The 17,800-nt window shown below is 33.3% G+C and overlaps 1 protein-coding gene across 1 annotated transcript; it reads left to right on the top strand.

Annotated features, from left to right (window-relative positions):
- Window positions 1-40: 40 nt before the first annotated feature.
- LOC111050553 (nucleoplasmin-like protein) lies at window positions 41-17,216 on the top strand. Its single transcript, XM_022336894.2, has 6 exons — window positions 41-502; window positions 3,019-3,131; window positions 7,672-7,888; window positions 8,031-8,131; window positions 10,835-10,912; window positions 16,196-17,216. The coding sequence occupies exons 1-6, from the start codon at window positions 481-483 to the stop codon at window positions 16,199-16,201; spliced, it is 537 nt and encodes a 178-aa protein (XP_022192586.1). The 5' UTR covers window positions 41-480; the 3' UTR covers window positions 16,202-17,216.
- The last annotated feature ends 584 nt before the right edge of the window (window positions 17,217-17,800 follow it).

Genomic DNA, 17,800 nt, shown 5'->3' with positions numbered 1-17,800 from the left:
CAATCCCAGCTGACGAAATATGCTTGAGAATTTCCATTTTGAAAAATATTGTGCAATATAATAAGAGCTATAAAAAGTACAGAACTAATAATTTTTCACAAAATGTACAGAATAAAATTCTATGCATGATTAAATTTAATACAAGAATTAATATTTTGCTTGTCTTTCATATTTTAGTTTCATAATTTCAGTTTTCATATTTTTATGTAAATGTCAAAGATCATTCATTTATCATGAGGATTATTTTTATAAAATCCACAAAATCTCAGGTACTCTCGTATGAAATGATTTTTCTTTTTAAAATTGATTTCAGAGATTGAATTCATTTTATTCAGAAAATTAAATTTCTGTATCCGCTTTTTCATTTCCTGTTTGTCTAGCAAAGAAGCCGGAGACGTCCATTCCATTTGCCGCTTCCATCCACCGGTGTGTTGAGTATTTTGAACATAGTTTTCATCCGTTGAATATTAATCAATCACAATGACTGACGACTATTTTTGGGGTAAGTATTATTAAATAAATTTAATAAATGCTTGTCATTAAATGTGATGTTCATATTTTGGTAATTCAAACGAGATAAATTTCTTTATTCTGGTCTAGCAACATGATCATCTTCAAAATAGTTTGGCTTTTGCTCAACATTATGGTTTTAGCGTATATTTCTGTTATTATACTTGGACACTGCGCTTCATTAGATAATTTTGATATTTTTGTTGATTTCTTTTCAATATCCTCTAAGATTATGAGATAAATTTGTTTATTTCATTGTGATTTACCTAGCCTTCATTTGTCTTGTAGTATGTAGGAATACCAAGCATGCAATGTAAATTGACTGTTCCCGTTGTTATCTAATTTGTCACATTGGGTTGTTTTATGCATAATATGACCGTGTTATTTAAATAGTTCTTTATTACCAAATACTAATAAATTTATGAAAAAGATAGTTTGACAAGTAGGCTAGAGTAGCATAGTAGGGCGCTTTGTATGTTAATTATTATTAAGAATATAAACTCAAATACAATCGAAAATCAGAGAAAAATAATACGCATTAAACTAATAACCCTCAATTTTTTATTGCTATAAATAACATGCTTGTGGCCTAACCAAAAATCTTCAACAATAAACCTACAATAATCAACACAACACAATATTCAAATAAATAATGGTCCCTTCATAAACCACCCCGTTTTCAAAAATAACTACATCATTGTAGTTTTGATTTACCTACCTGGAGTCAAATCTTTGATTGCAGTCTATAAGGATTTGATCCGGCCTGTTACTTCTCTTTGTATAATATGCCATATACTAGTATGTATTAATAGCTGAGCAGTCCTACACATCTTATAATGATTATATTCATCGTGGTATTAACCTTTTTTAAACCTGAATAACTCTGTAAACATGTTGAGCATGCAGTTTCGGCTACATTAGGCTATTTTACTGATGAAAACATTCCTGGGTGCGGAGGCAGACAGATAGAACTTAATTTTTACATTTGATTAAAAATTGATTACCATTAACAGGAGACAGTAGCTTAACCTTCACCTCCGCTGAAGATCTGCAAGAGTGCTTGGATTAAAACCCAAAATATTATACTGCTTCAATTTCTTAATAATTCCTTAATACATTACCTTCTTGGTTTTAACTTTCTATTGCTTAGTAAGTGACTCCGTTAAAGTAATCAAAATGTATGATTATAAAATTTCAGGCCTTGCATTCAAACATTTCAGGTTAGCATTACAATAACAACTAATTATCAAAGTAGTTGAACAGCAATTTTTTGGTCAATTGCCTGTTCTGGAAGCATCTGACTATTTGTTAAGGCCAACCATAGTTCCACAAACTAAACTAATTTGAAGTGTTATTTCCAGTATTGTAATTTTTAGCTAGCGCCTTATTTTTCCCCCTGAAAATTAATGAAGATACATTCATATTCAACGCACTACTATGCTATACCATAGCTGAGAATTAACAAAACTGAATGCTATGATTATAATAATCACTACAAAATAATAAAAACTGTCAAATTTTATAGACAAATTTATGAGAGAAGCGGATATAATATCATATTTTACTTAGTGCATGATAACAGTTAAAGTTAATAATAAATTTAAGTCCAACGTACAACCAAATTATTCTGTGTACAATACTTTACACTATCTATTTTTTTATTTCACTACGATTATTAGTTCTTATTAATTTTAGCGCGATTTAATTAATAGAAATAGCCAATTAATGTATTGTATAAAAATTCATTTGTATTTAAAATATTATATTTAGAATTTTAGACTAAATGCATCCCGACACATAGACTCTATAGTATGATGCTACACGATAGTTAAAGGAAATTAATCCAAGTATGTAGAGGACTTTTTTCATATTGTAAATGGTTTTTTTCATGTTTGATAAATACCTCTGACATGGGTTACATGAAAAAAAGTATGAATTGATTTCTATTGCTTCTGAAGTGTTTTGTAACTGATCTCTGAATCTGTTGTCCGTGAGTTTCTTGAGTCATGCAGGAAGCTACATTATAAAAACCTATTCCCGAGTCTCTAACACTTTACTCATACATGTTTGTACGTCTATATATGACGGTACCTGTTTCGTAATTCTGGATTGAAACACCAGTATTGAATTCATATCCATGTTTTTATAAAATGAATGGATTTGCAAATTTAGAGGCTCAATAATAATTGCAGAAATTTATATTGTTCGAAAAGTGGTTCTAATAATATTGATTATCCTGTCATTATTCTTAACGCCAAGTTCTAAAGTGTGAATCTTTCAATAGAACCACTCGAAATCTCCCAGAAATATAGCCTACCTTAAGCCTGATAGAAAATTGCAAGTTGTTACAAGTTACCTACATTCATTGAAAATTGTTTTTGAATAGCGCGATTTATTATATGTAATTAACAATCTCAGCTTTATTCTCTGTAATTTTTTGTTTACGCAACATTGGCATTTAATAAGTTACGCAAATGACATTTAATAAGTTGCAAATTCTTATTACAGGTATCTCTATGGATAAGGATAGGAAATCAGTGTGCTGGGACCCTGAGCGAGACGCAGACCCATCTGATCCATCAGGAGGGCTGCGAGGAGAGCACACACTTCTTGTCAAACAGGTAACCTTCACCACTTGACTATGTTAATTTCATAATTGTTGCAATACATTCCATACAAATTCTAATTTTCATTTCCTAATTGAGTAGCCTAGGTATGAAATTTGCTTGGTCGGGCATCAAGTGATTAATAATAGATTATTATTACATTGAACCTTGATTATAACCTTATTTAAGAGCCCACACATTAAATGACGCTATATCAGAGTGACACTGTTCGGAGAGGTTTCAAAATCTCAATTCTAAATTGGGGAAAATTAAAAAAAATAGTTTTCATTTTAAAAACATCTTAATAAAGTTAATTTAAATAAATACATAGTACTTTAATATATAAATAACTGATATTCATTTATATGCAACTAGGTATTCATTATATTTAACTGAATCTTATTTAAAAATAAAAATATCTGTCTGTCTACGTTGCCTTCTCAGTTCTCGGATGTTATATTAGAGGTTTTATAATTTACTGACTATAAATCCGAGTTTTTATACAATGTTAATAAATTACTTACCGTATAGTTTTGCGGGACCTGTAAATGAATTACTTGATATCCGTGTTGAAGCTACGGCCGAAGCCGCAATAACCAAGTCACACTGTGTGTGTGTGAATTGCTACTCTATTTGAATGCGTGCTCATGAGTGACTTGACAGAGATTGATGGACTGCATCTTTCTTTTCTCTTTGATAGTACGGTACATATTTATTTTTGGTTTCTCGATTTTTTGTGCTACTATAACAAGCTATTTACTCTTTTGAATTGTCAGTAATGAAAAATGTAATTATTATAATCGATTCATTTTACTTTTGAATAATTAATTCAACTAATGGTTGATTCCACAATTATTGTTATACATTATTCAGAGCACGTGGACGGAAGTATCTTACTACCCACCACTCCCCTCGCCACACCTACACCCTTCAATAACAGAGTGTATGAATGTGGGTGACCCAGAATATCGGGAACTTTAAAAAACGCCATAAAATATTAGTAGTCCAGGCAACGAATGCTCAAAAAAAGGTATAGAGGGAAAAGTTTGGAACACAATTTTTGACCCTGCAGCTCTTTTAGGGATAGTAAGGGGTGTAACCTATCAAAAGTCCACACTCCTTCCCCCAGTGCTTAGTACCATATTTTGGTGTTTTGCATATATCTGGAACAATATGCGTCTTTAAAAATTTCATTAGAATACAAAATTAAAGCTTATAAATCAGCCTACAAGTTTCATCTGTAACATTTTTCCATATCTTTCATAGTTTTTTAGATATGAGCTCTCGAAGGTGTCACATTTTCAAGAAAACCATTCCGGCTCCGATTTTTTCATCTTTTTGGCCTCATTGCCAAAACGATTGATTGATGAAATCTGTGCCAATCATGAGCTTGTAGAGCATCATATTCTCTTCGATTTCTTTATTTTGCGCATCTCCCTACGATTGTTGCAGCCGTTATAGCCTAGTGTTGAGTGTAAAATCTCCAGTTCAACAACAATAGATCAATTGACAGGTAAATTTGGAGGGAATGTTTGGAACACAATATTTGACTTCGCAGCTTTGTTTGGATTGGTTAGAAGGTAAACATATCAAAAGTCCTCACCCCTACCCCCTTGTGCTTAAGGGATGAGGTTGGTGTAAAAGTTGCGGTTTTTCGTGTCTTGCTTACACGCATTTATCTTGAGAGCAATGTATTTCAGCGACATGACTAATTGAAATAAATGAAGCTAGTTGAATTTCCTACAATTTTTGTTCAGTAGAGTTTTTTTGATATCTTCTTTAGTTTTTGAGATATCAACTTTTAAAAGTAAAATGTTTGAAAGACAGTTTTTCTTCCAACTTTTTGCACTTTCAGGGCTTATTACTCAACAACAATGCATCGAAAAAATAAGTACTGAATGCTAGGTTGTAGAGGATTTAATTCTCTCCAATTTGATCAATTTTTCCACCATTTTATGTCTTCCATCAATTGTTATAGCATCTTGCAGTGTTAAGTGTGAAACGAAAAAACACAATTTTTAAACCACCCTCATCCCTTGAGCACAAGGGGTAGGGGTGAGGACTTTTGATATGTTTACCTTCCAACCAGTCCAAACAAAGCTGCGAAGTCAAATATTGTGTTCCAAACATTCCCTCCAAATTTCCCTGTCAATTGATCTATTGTTGAACTGGAGATTTTACACTCAACACTATAACGGCTGCAACAATCGTAGAGAGATGCGCAAAATAATGAAATGATACATGAAATCGAAGAGAATATGATGCTCTATAAGCTTATGATTGGCACAGATTTTATCAATCAATCGTTGAAAATTTTTGAGGCCAAAAGATGGAAAAATCGGAGCCGGAATGGTTTTCTTAAAAATGTGACACCTTCGTGAGCTCATATCTAGAAAACTATGAAAGATAATGATTATGTTCATGGGAGGTTGCGGTGCATGTACGGCTTCGGCAGTAACCAGAAACCACGTGACTGGTGCACCACTACTTGCTCCCACCAAACGAAAATCGAATTCTGGTTCACCGTTTTTGGCGCGTACTTTTGAAATTAATCGTTTACAGATTGGTGTTGACAAAACAATAAAGGTGTTATCAATATGAACATTTCAGCTATTATTTATTATCATGAATCAATAATAATTATTAATTTATAATTTGAAAAAATATTTATTTTTAAATTTATTATACAAGCTTGTCCAAGCCAATATTATCTTTCATGTAGGTTGCAACAGACCTATGTTATCTTATCACAACAAAGCTGGAGTATTGATTAGTTCTTATAGAAGCACTAGGCTAATCATGTTTTTCCTTATAAAGATTTTTAAATAATTAATGATGGCTCGTGCTGTCATCAATGAAAATTTGACTACTTTTCCTATGCAATGAATAAAACGTTTTATGGAATATTAGCAAAATGTTAATAATTGAAGTATCTTGATTTATGTCTACTATCCAGACATTTATCTGGATAGATCCAAGCCTAGGAATGAATCAACAAAATATAGTATTCCGACCAATAGATAACATAAACACATCTTAGTTTAGTAGAATCGTCAATAAAGCTAAAAAATAATAAACTTTCCAGCCAATTAATAATGAATGAATTTCTTGCTTTTCGACTATCCTGTAATTAATTCCATCAATGGAATAAAATACTTTGTACGCCTCATCCTTTTTTAGTCTATAGATTCTGGATGTGAAGACATAACCTAACAAAACAGCAGACAACCAACGCTTCAACTCTCGACCAATAAGAAGAGTTGATCCCGGTACCGGTTTTGTGGAACATACTTTTCGAGCGGTGCAAGTGAGCATGAAGCCTACGTGGTGAAAGTGAGCATGCACCACTCCACTCTGTTCCAAGATGGCGACCGGTACCTGAACTGTCAAAAGCTCCCACCGAACGCATTTTCGTGTCCTTGGTCGAAATCGTACATGTACCGCAACCTCCCATGAACACAATCATTGAATAATGTTACAGATGAAACTTGTAGGCTGATTAAGTATAAGCTTTAATTTTGTATTCTAATGAAATTTTCGAAAAATGCATATTGTTCGAGATATATGCAAAAAATGGTACTTTCAAACCACCCCCATCCCCTTAGGATATAGGATGAAAGAGTAAGGACTGTTGATATGTATACCCCCTTACTATCCCTAAAAGAGCTGCGGGGTCAAAAATTGCGTTCCAAACTTTTTCCTCTATAAACTTCCGTTGACTGGACTAGTGTGAAGGGCAAAGATAATTTTATTCAAACTAATGTGAAGTTCAAGGCTCGCCATTTAAGAATTAATAAAATCTATCACTTTTTGACAATTACTTCATTTAAATGGCTTCCTCCGGAACATAACCATTGTTCAGACCTGTGTTGACGATTCCTCATTGATCGCTGCAATGTCTCATCTGGGATTTCATTTTGAATTTTCAATGAATTCAAAATTATTGATTAATTTGTGAGCGAATTCCACACCGCACGGCAGTTAATGGCAACTCTGCGAGTGAGTATTGTTTGGTAACCGTGTAATCTCACGATAAGGTTGCGTTTCCTGGTCGCATGGATCTGTCGACCTGCGATTTTCTTCGCGAGTTTGTGGAGCTATCTCAAATCAAACGTTTTCACAACTTTACCAATAACTGTGGTTGAGTTATAGCAGACAATTCAGAATGAAATAATTAACAATATCCCAGCTGAATTGTTGCAGCAATCGTTCAGGAATCTAAACACAGATTTTAAAAGGATATTCGTGCAGGAGGAATCCATCTTAATGAAGTAATTCTCGAAAAGTCATATATTTATATATGTTATTAATAATTCTCAAATGGCAAGTCTTGAACTTTACATTAGTTTAAATAAAATAATTTTTGCCCTTTACACTTTTTTTATGGTGTTTTTAAAAGTTCCCGTTATTCTGGGTCACCCGTTTCAAGAATATTATATTATAATTCATAATAGGCTGCCCACTGATAAGTGATTTTTGGAAAAAAATACTTGTTCTGTTTGTTTATATCTTATGTCAAGATAGGTAGATCTTATGTGTTGTTATGTATTTGCAGATAGTATTAGGACCAGACGTGAAGGAGGGTGAAGTAAACGTTGTGGAAGTGGAAGCTATGGGCTACCAACAAGACATGAAATTCCCCATAGCCGTGATGAAGGGTGGAGGCCCACATCAGTCTGTTCTGGACCTTCTCTTCCCAGATTATCCTGTCACGTTCAAACTTGTCAAGGGAAACGGACCAGTATACTTGCTTGGCAACCACTCCAAAGGATGTGAGTATTGTACTTCCCGCTAACATCAAATCTTGATACAATTCTAAAACAATTCCTTCCACATTCTCTTCTTTATAGTTATTTATTATCATATTTTCTACTAATAATACATCTGAAAGTGAGCCTTTTGATCTTTTTTCAGCTGGTGAGCTAGGAGCAGATGATGACGACGATGACGCTCTAGATGAGGAGTTGGATGATGAAGACATTGATGACTTGGATGAAATTGCCGAGAGAAATAATGTAAGTTATTTGGTGTATCAAAAAATAGTGGATGATATGTAACTATGTTGTGCTGTAACTGGCTATTTGAACGATTTCTTGTATTACAAGAGTCGCTCTCTTCTACTACAGCTCATTAATTCAATTCAGTGAGGTCCACGTTATAATTACAGTGGATAAAGATAGAACAGCGCTGCCGATTCTCTCCCTTGTCACTCGCTAATATAGAGTATAAAAACGGTATATCTGATCAACTGTTCATTCTTGATTAATCATTAACTGTTTTGAATTATCAATTATTTATTTATTTCTTCATTCATATATATATACAATTTATCATTCTCACTACTCACTATTGGGCAAGGAATAGCAGACTTGAAGCCCAAAACTATTCCTTTCCTAAATTTTGATAGAAATAGTCCAAAAATAGATTTTGTGTATATATCACTTCAAAATTTCTGTACAATCACATTCTATTCGTCAAGAAAATATTTTTTCAATGGAATAATCTGTATGATTAGGATAGAAATTGTTTGTTTTATTATATTTCTACATGGTTAAGAACCGATCTGGCAACTTTGCACAGGGCTAGAAAAGGATAGTGCTATCTTCTTTGTGAAATAAGGGACAAGGATTTACAGAAATTTTGAAGAATATCTTTCCCAACAAGGAACTTGAAATGCGTAAAAAACCATTCAGCAACCCTACTTCCGAAAGATGAAAGTGTGAATGATGAATAAGGGATCTTCATTCTAAGATTCTATTTAGTTTTAATACATTAGTTTTTATGGCTAAATCTGTTCTAATAGTTATCACTATGCAACAAATATTTTGTATTATACGATATACGGTGAAGTAGGGTTGAGAATATAATAATGTGGATATCGAAGCGGTTGCGCCCGATGTGGTGTCAATCGCGCCTGACGTATGGCTACCTACTAAAATTATCTGCTATGATGTTTTTTGGGTAATTTGCGACTGACAGCAGACATGCTGAGTGCTGCAAATTTAAATTCTGAGCAGATAAACACTATAAAACTGTCCTACCATTCGGAGAGTCATTTTAATGTTGGTTTTCTATACATTATTATTGGTCTATTTTATTATTTTTGGTTTCTATGTATTATATAGGCTATTATTATTCATAATTCATATTTTAATACCAATATCATAATCCATCAATTGCTCAGAACGAATAGGATATTGGAGGTGCAGCTAGACGACAATGCAGTTGTAGTTTTCAAGTTCTGTAAAAAGTTCTCTATTTGGGTTTGAGGAGATTGATTACTGTTCTCCATGGAGTATGTAGAGCGAAGGGAACCCAACTATTAGTACGACCATTCACACTACTATTTTATCGCGTTAACGTGTAGCATTATAAATAAACTGTTTAGCTTAGTCTGATTAATTACGAATTGTTCATCGATATTTTTATATTTAGTCTATATGATGTTGATTGCTAAACTTGTATGACAATATTGGTTCATGTTCATAAATAAAAATTGATCTGTATATGTATATGATTATATAAGCAAAATTGCTCCAAACAATAAATTATAGGATGGAAGAAACAATATTCTGTAAATTTGATATCACCGAAATATCATCGAAAAATTATATATAAGTTTTTTATTTTCAAGTTTTCTACTTCCCTATTGTCTATTATTTGACAGCTAGGCCTATATCTTTTTTGTGAAAGCTAATGTTTGATTCTTCAAGCATTTCACTTTTTTCGTATGATCTCTTCTCATTCCATTTCCCATGAAATCAAAGGCTTCTGTTTAGCAAATTGTGGATTGCTTGAATGATTTCTCATAGTGACGTATTGATTATAGTTACAAAACTGAAATAAAAAATTGAAGCCCAGTATTGTATTATTAACATTTATTTTTCATTCAAGCTTGACAACTATTTTGTTGGCAATATTTTGACTGCTATGATGATTATGTTTTGGGTAATTTGCGACTGACAGTCTTGACTGGGTGTCGAAGACGCTTTTCTGAGCAGTTATGTACTTTTCATTTTAAATTCGTCCAACTAATTTATAGTTTCAATGATAAATCATATTTTCTTTGTGGCCAGAGCAGACTTTGAGCACTACTTCCCAATTCACTACCACTTATACTGTTTGAAAGCTGTTATGAATTTTGGTGATATTCTGCTATGATGATTATTTTTATTGGGTAATTTGCGACTGACAGTATAACTGAATGTCGAAATTATTTCACTGAGCAGAAAACTGTTTATATAGTGGAGCTAATCCAATAAATTCCTTTGAAGAGAATTTTGTATCAGACTTTATAATTACTAAACAGAATAGTTCTCCAAGAAAATTTAGAAATGGTACTAGACATTTAGGCCCGCCGCAAAGTAGACCCACGCTAATCCACAAAAAGCAACCCACGCCGTGGGATGTTTTGTAAACCATTGCTGCTATAGAATTTTTCATAATCAATCAGCTGACAAGTGAATTATTCATTGCATGTATTACACATATGTCTGGTAAAGCCTAGCAATGGTTTACAAAACATCCCACGGCGTGGATTGCTTTTTGTGGATTAGCGTGGGTCTACTTTGCGGCGGGCCTTATTCATTTCATCCGCTGACATTATTTTATCATTTAAATAACCAAAAGTATATCATTTTCTAATCCGTGGAATAATATTTGAGTATCATAAACTTAATTTTGATTTGTGGGCCTAACTTTTGCTTTTCTATTCCCAGATTGAAGAAAGAAGAAGGAAGCTGGCTCAGTCAAATAATTCAAAGCCAAAAGCGAAGAAGGCAAAAACAGATGATGAGGTAAATATCGGAGACTATTTCCATATTATCTTGTGTCAATATTTAGACCTGTGGATATTTTTTGGTTTCTACTCTTGAAAGAAGTAGCCTATATTATTATAAACAACTTGATTACTTGAACTAAGTTATAGTTAATAATTTATTTTTAACTTTTGTGTACATTGGTTTTTTCATAGTTATTCAATTGAAGCGTCAAGTGGGAGAAGGTGTTAACTTACAAAATCAAACTTCTGAGATACAAGCGTTCAAAGTTTTATCTATCATCAGATTTTTTTATTTGGAATATATATTATTCATCAAATTCCGCTAGAAAAATTTTATCTTGGAAGAGGCATAGTTTGCTGTGATTCAAGTCACATAAGCCATGTTATTGGATGCTTGAGCAAGAGATTTATCAAGTTTTTGAGCTTCAAAACCAGCCTCATCATTTTCAATGTGCTCAAAATTGCCTTCTCCACTGTCACATTTGCCGCAAGTGTAACTTTTTGGGGATGAAAATAATAAATTGAACTTTGCTACAAAAATCTTCCTGTAACATTGAATTTGGATGGTATTTTCTTCACCTGACAAAATTCATTACATAATTCTTGCATCTTACTCATGGATAAAGTTGGTGACAGATACTTGTTATGTAGATTTTGATTCCTTGAATAATGGGACTCTTTTTATTTGGGTCCAAAACTATCATAGTCAATATCTTCTGCCCTCTACTAGGCCTATTCATTAAACAATACTTGTTCTCCATAATTACAAAACATAAACCGATGTCGAGTCTTATTGAATACCGTAATACAGTGGTTCTCAAAGTGTGGGACGCGACCCCCAAGGGGGGCGCAAAGCTTGGTTGGAAAATGCTTTGAATTTACTTTCAAAATAATTACGATAAGCAATCTTTCTATTTTAAAATTACATGTGAGTAATTTTTACTCATAAAATATTTAGGGGAAGCTGGGGTAATAAGAGAAAAAAATCATAAAAAAAAATAAATAAAAGTCATAAAAATTTAAAAAAAATAGTTTTTAGTAGTTTGAACATTGGATTATAAGTTATAAATGTACTCCAATCTTCATGTTAAGTCATCACCATATTATGCTAAAAAAATGCTTACACCTGATTTAGTGGTTTGAGTTCGGTAAGCCTAAGCCTAAGCCTACATTTTATCAGTAAAGAGTTTATGACTGGAGGGTGAACAATTGGAACAGGTATCATCTTTCAAGTATTTAGGAAGCATAATGGAAGAGGATATGAAATGCAACAAAGAAATCAAAGTAAGAATTGCTATAGCAAAAACAGCATTCAATAAGAAAAAGAGAATTCTTTGTAGCCAACTGGACAAGACAATAAGGAAAAGGCTAATAATGTGCTATGTTTGGAGTGTGGCACTGTATGGTGCTGAAACTTGGACGCTGAGAAAGGAGAATAAGAGGAGGCTTGAGGCATTGGAAATGTGGATATGGAGAAGGATGGAGGGGATCAGTTGGAGGGATAAAGTTACAAACGAGGAGGTGTTGAGGAGGGTTGGGGAAAGAAGGAGTTTGCTGGATGTGATAAAGGGAAGAAAGAGGAGATGGCTGGGACATTGGATGAGACGGCAATGCTTGTTGGTGGATGCCATGGAGGGGACCATTCAGGGAAGAAGAGGAAGAGAGAGAAGAAGATACAAAATGTTGGACGACATCAAGGAGGGGATGAGCTACTATGCAACGAAGCGACTGGCAGAGAATAGAAGAGAGTGCAGGGCTGCTGCCATATAGAAGGACCTGCTTACGAGCAGAAAACTACAGACAGACAGTAAAGAGTTGTTAAAAAAATTTATGCTCATTTTTTTTCCATGATTATAAAGAAGATATGAAAGGAGTCATCAGCTGGGTTAATTTATTTGAAAAATAATTATTACCAATTCTCTTATTACCCCACAGTGTTTATGACGGTGGGGTAGTAAGAGAATATGCTGATGAACTCATTTCATATGTTTTTTAAATGATTAGTCCAAAACTGTAAATAGGTTATTTAAAGACATTTTGTTTCTATAAGAATATTTAAGTTAAAAATTGGTTTCGTTTTTAGTTTTGATCCTTCACGCGTTAAAAAAAAGTTAAAAAACTTAATAAATAATATTTTTATAAACTATCGAAGAGTTACTGTGTTAGTAGAGTGGATATATGTAGCTAAGAAACATTAAAAAACTTTTATTATGTGAGAATAAGTGGTTTTTAGGTTGAACTTAGTCTGAAAAAGTGCCCAACTTGCTTTAAAACCAACTAATAAAAAAAGGTGAGTTGAGCTACTATATTTTATTTTTACCACTGATTGGTTTTCATTGATGTCTTAAGATGACAAAAACTGATATTGGGGTGTTCTAGCTTATTTACAATTTAAGAAATCCTTATTTGTGTAATTTTCCACACTAATTTCCGCGGATTAATATTTGATTTTTAATAACTTTTTAACAAATTTGTATTTTTCTATAAATTTTTCTCCCAAAGCTTGTCCTATTATAAGGTTTCTTTTGATACCCCAAAAACTTCTAAATACTTTCAAATGAGAAAATTACAGCCTCATCTCTTAATACCCCACCGGGGGTATTAAGAGAAGTCAGTGGGGTAGCATGATTTTTTTCATTCTTCTACTGCTATAGATTTAGAGATACAAATTAGTGGTTCTCTTATTACCCCTTTTTTCTCTTATTACCCCGGCTTCCCCTGTATCAACCGTATTGTCAAATTCAAATTCTCAATCAATAAGTGCTCCCTCAACATGATAGAAAAATGAAACTACATTGATCTCCAAGGCGCTTAAAATGAAGTTTGAAGAATATTCTCTTACATCCTTCTGGATAAGTGTGCAAAAGGAACACCCAATTTTGAGTGAAACGGCATTGAAGATATAGACTCCATTTGCTGCAATTTATCCGTGTAAAACTGGGTTTTCTGCTCTAGCTGCCATGAAAAGTGAATATAATAGACCAAGACTGGATGTGACCCAGGAACTAGCGTTATCGGAGCTGACACCTCGTTTCAAAAAACTCTGCGAAAAAAAACAAGCTCATCCTTCACACTGACACTCTTTGTATTGCTAATTTCCATGAGAAATGAACATAATAACTATGCACTATAGTAGCTGTAGTACCTGAATAAATTATAATTTATTGTTAGTATAGAATTTGTTTTTTTATTATGATTGAAACTATTGCAACATTGGGTTGCAATATAGAATGCTATATAACATTCATATAGAATGTGCAAAACTCAACTAAATATGTAGGTATATACGTACGTATATGTACAACATGTATAGTAGTCTATGCTTATACATGTAGGGGGTATTACATGTATTTACATGTAGCTGTATCAGGCTTACAGCTGAATGATGCAGGGGGGACTTGAAGTAAAAAGTTTGAGAACCACTGCTGCAAAACAATACAACATAACCTATAAGGAGTTGATTGGTGTATTGGTTCTCCATGAACACGTAAGTGGACGAAGGTGTTGAGCGACATTGAAAGCCACGCACTCTGGAGAAGAAAAGTGCCAATAATACCTTCTTCCATTCTACAGCTGTTAGATTAGTGCACATAACACCTTCAATTTATATTTCTTCTCCTTTGTAAATAATGGGTTCAAATGGAACAGTATATGAAATACTATCACTCAACACCCTCATCCTTGAAGAAAAGTGGAAGTGTTTGACCACTTTATGTTTGTCATCTGTGGCAATTGTCCGTTGAAGTCCGGCCAGCGGAGACTTAAGAAAAACTAGGGTGATGTCATACGAACAGAAAAAGTGATCGCTCCGAGCGAGTGGCCAGGCTTGAGCACTGGAGTTAGTGAGACCATGTCACAGACCCATCTGGACATTTTGTATATGATCAGTACATTTTTCGTCCAATTGTCCTGTGTCCGGCCTCGTGTGACAAGTAATATTTCTTAGACCAAGAACACGTCCGTATTCGTTCGAAACTAAAGCTTTATCAGCTTTACTCACGAACCTGGTATAAATCTCATGGTAGTTTTGAGATGCATGATTTTCTCTTGCTGCTCTTTGCGTAAAGACCTTTTGTTTCAAGGATATTAAAGTATCACCATTACTCGACACTAGAAGACAATTATTAACACTGATGACTAACACTAGAAGAGACAAGATGTTTGTTTCTAGACTTTTGCATAATACTTTATGTAACTGTTACTTGATTATTTATATTTTATGTAATTTCACCCACAGTAACTTTTATCTCATTACTAAGACACCACCAATATTGTAATTAATCGTCCATGATCTGGAGTATAGTTCAGAGGGTTCCAAAAAATTTATACACTCTGACAGTGAATGTAACCTGAACAAAATAACGTACAACTATAAACCTTACTTGGTATTGTAAAAAGGGATGTTTTATTTTGTCAAAAGGTAGCATGGCAAGATTAGCCCGGATGGAAACTGTGCGGCCGTTTCAGACGTCTGAGCGACGTCTTTTTTCCTGGTGATGTAGTTTATTAATACGCAAGCTACGAACAGTTCACAACACAATATATTTTTACTATATAACTTTTCATAGCTTGCGTATTGATAATCTACATCGCCCGGCGAAGACGTCGCTCAAGTTACGCTACGGCCGTCTAAAACTGTCGTAAAGTATGGAGTGTCGGTTATGTTGCATTGGCGTTGAAGGATTGTCCATTGTCATGGATTGACTGTTGAATGTTGAATTGTATTCAAATGTTTAAACATGTCCATACAAATGACAAATCTCAGAGAATACTTCATCATTAGTATTATTAGCTAATACTCAGCTAATAAGAAGAAGCGTCTCTTTTGTTTTTGAAGGCTGAAAGTTATCCATTTACTATATTGAAAGCAAAATGAACGAACAATTCTCAGTAAACCTGTTTTTCACTATGAAATTGAAATTTTTCTTTTGATTTAAGCCCAGTGCATGAAAGAATTTTTTATTTACTAAAAAAGATTCATCTGATTTTATTACGTAATTACTCTTTCGAGATGAATAATCTGTATACCAATCAAAAAAGAAAGTTCTAAAGCTTTTTCTACAATAAATACGTTGGGGCCCCTAGAAGACTAGGCAGATAGGACGCGCAGCCATCCAGGCAACCTGGTCGGTCACACCAGCCTGCCAGGCAGTAGATCACTCCATCACAGGGCAGTCATATTTTGGCTAAAAATCCCATGAATCGTTTGTGGTAACTTTGTATATAACAAGATTGATATCAACATTTCTTATGTCTTACATAAGGGTTAATTAATAATTCAATATTGTTTTTTTTTCAGAAGTAGGGCAGCCAAATCTCAACTTGTTCATAGAACCTGTCGTATCCCGACCGGAACTCAGACAAGAAGATAGATCATCATCTTCAGCATCTATTGTGAATTTGTAAAGCTATTGAAACGTGAACTTGCAGCCAGAGCACACGACATCTTGAGTACTGCAACTGTCAGTGGCTGCAACTTAACTAATAGACTGTTTATCTACCTACTTTCATTATTAGCCGATTTAAAAACTTTGTGATTCACCAAATGTGTATGTATCGTATTTCATTTTTTTATGGGTTTTGGCTTTCATCATAAAGTTTGTCAGATTTAATTTTAAGTAAACGTTTCCTATTTGAATTTAACTGTAGCTGATTCTTGAATATTACTACTACTAAATTGTAGGAACATTTCCAATTTTATTTGTTACCTATAACGAGTGAAAGATACGTGCTTTTAGTTTGTATTGATTCACAAGCCAATGTTATTATAAACTAAGATTCATTCATTAGATTGAAAACACTGTATTCTTAATATCTTAATAAAACATTTTTTACAAAAAAGTATTAATTTTATATTTTTCAAATCAATTTTAAATTAGTAATAAGAAAGTGGTTTTATAATTAAAATGATAGAACAAAATGAAAGATATGAAATTTGATCTCGGATGCGTAAATTGTAAATTATGTTTAAATAACGGATACTCTAACCGTTTGTTAAGTTTGAAACGGTAGCACCAATAGTTGCTTTTGTGAAATATAAGAAATGGTAATTTCTTATAGAATTGGAACATTACAAAGTTTTTGCTCTAGCATATCTGAAGACTACCGTTGACATTTTTTTACTTAAAGAGAAGTATTTAAATAATGAACCATTCCATCATTCTTATTTTTTATAAATTAAGTCTCTTGAGAACGGTTTGATATAGTTAATTATTATTACAATTGGAAATCAGATTCGTAATCTTGAAATCTTTTTGTAACCTACCCCAAGTATTACCCTTTCTCATTTTGTGGAATAAACTTTGAATGCGTAAAACCAATTCATTTTTACTTTCAAGTCCTCTCTCATTTGTAGACTTGCTAAGAAAGTAGTCTATTAGAATTAATTTTAGAACAATAAAATTAATTCAACATCGTCGGGAATCTTACTTTGCTCTTGAAATGGAAGTTGTGTTTTTAAAGGGATCCGAAGGTTCAAAGTACCTCACACGTCGACCAAGCTTGTGTGTCAAATGGCAGTTGCGAAGAGCTTGAAACTTCAAAATTTATGATGATTAATAAGTATCTTAATTTGATAGTTGAAGTTGATGATTTTTATCTATATTAATCCATTTGCTGAATGGTGACAGTGACTCGGATCTGTCTTCACCCTGGGCTATTCGCGGACAGTACCGGTACTAGTGAGACTGATAAAATACCAACAAAGCTCTTGGCACCAGCACATTTAACAGCTGTGTTTCTCTATGACTATGATCTTAATGTTCTACAAATCAAGACTTGGCAAAAATTTAAATTATACCGAGTGAAGTTTATAATTATATTATACTGTGCTGTTGAATTCAGAAATAAATAGTACATTTATTCGAATTCAGCATCTATACCCAATTCAAACTAAATCATCTAC

This window comes from Nilaparvata lugens, chromosome 1 (assembly GCF_014356525.2).
Source record: "Nilaparvata lugens isolate BPH chromosome 1, ASM1435652v1, whole genome shotgun sequence".
NCBI classification, from domain to species: Eukaryota; Metazoa; Arthropoda; class Insecta; order Hemiptera; family Delphacidae; genus Nilaparvata; species Nilaparvata lugens.
This window is presented reverse-complemented; position numbering and strand designations above follow the sequence as displayed.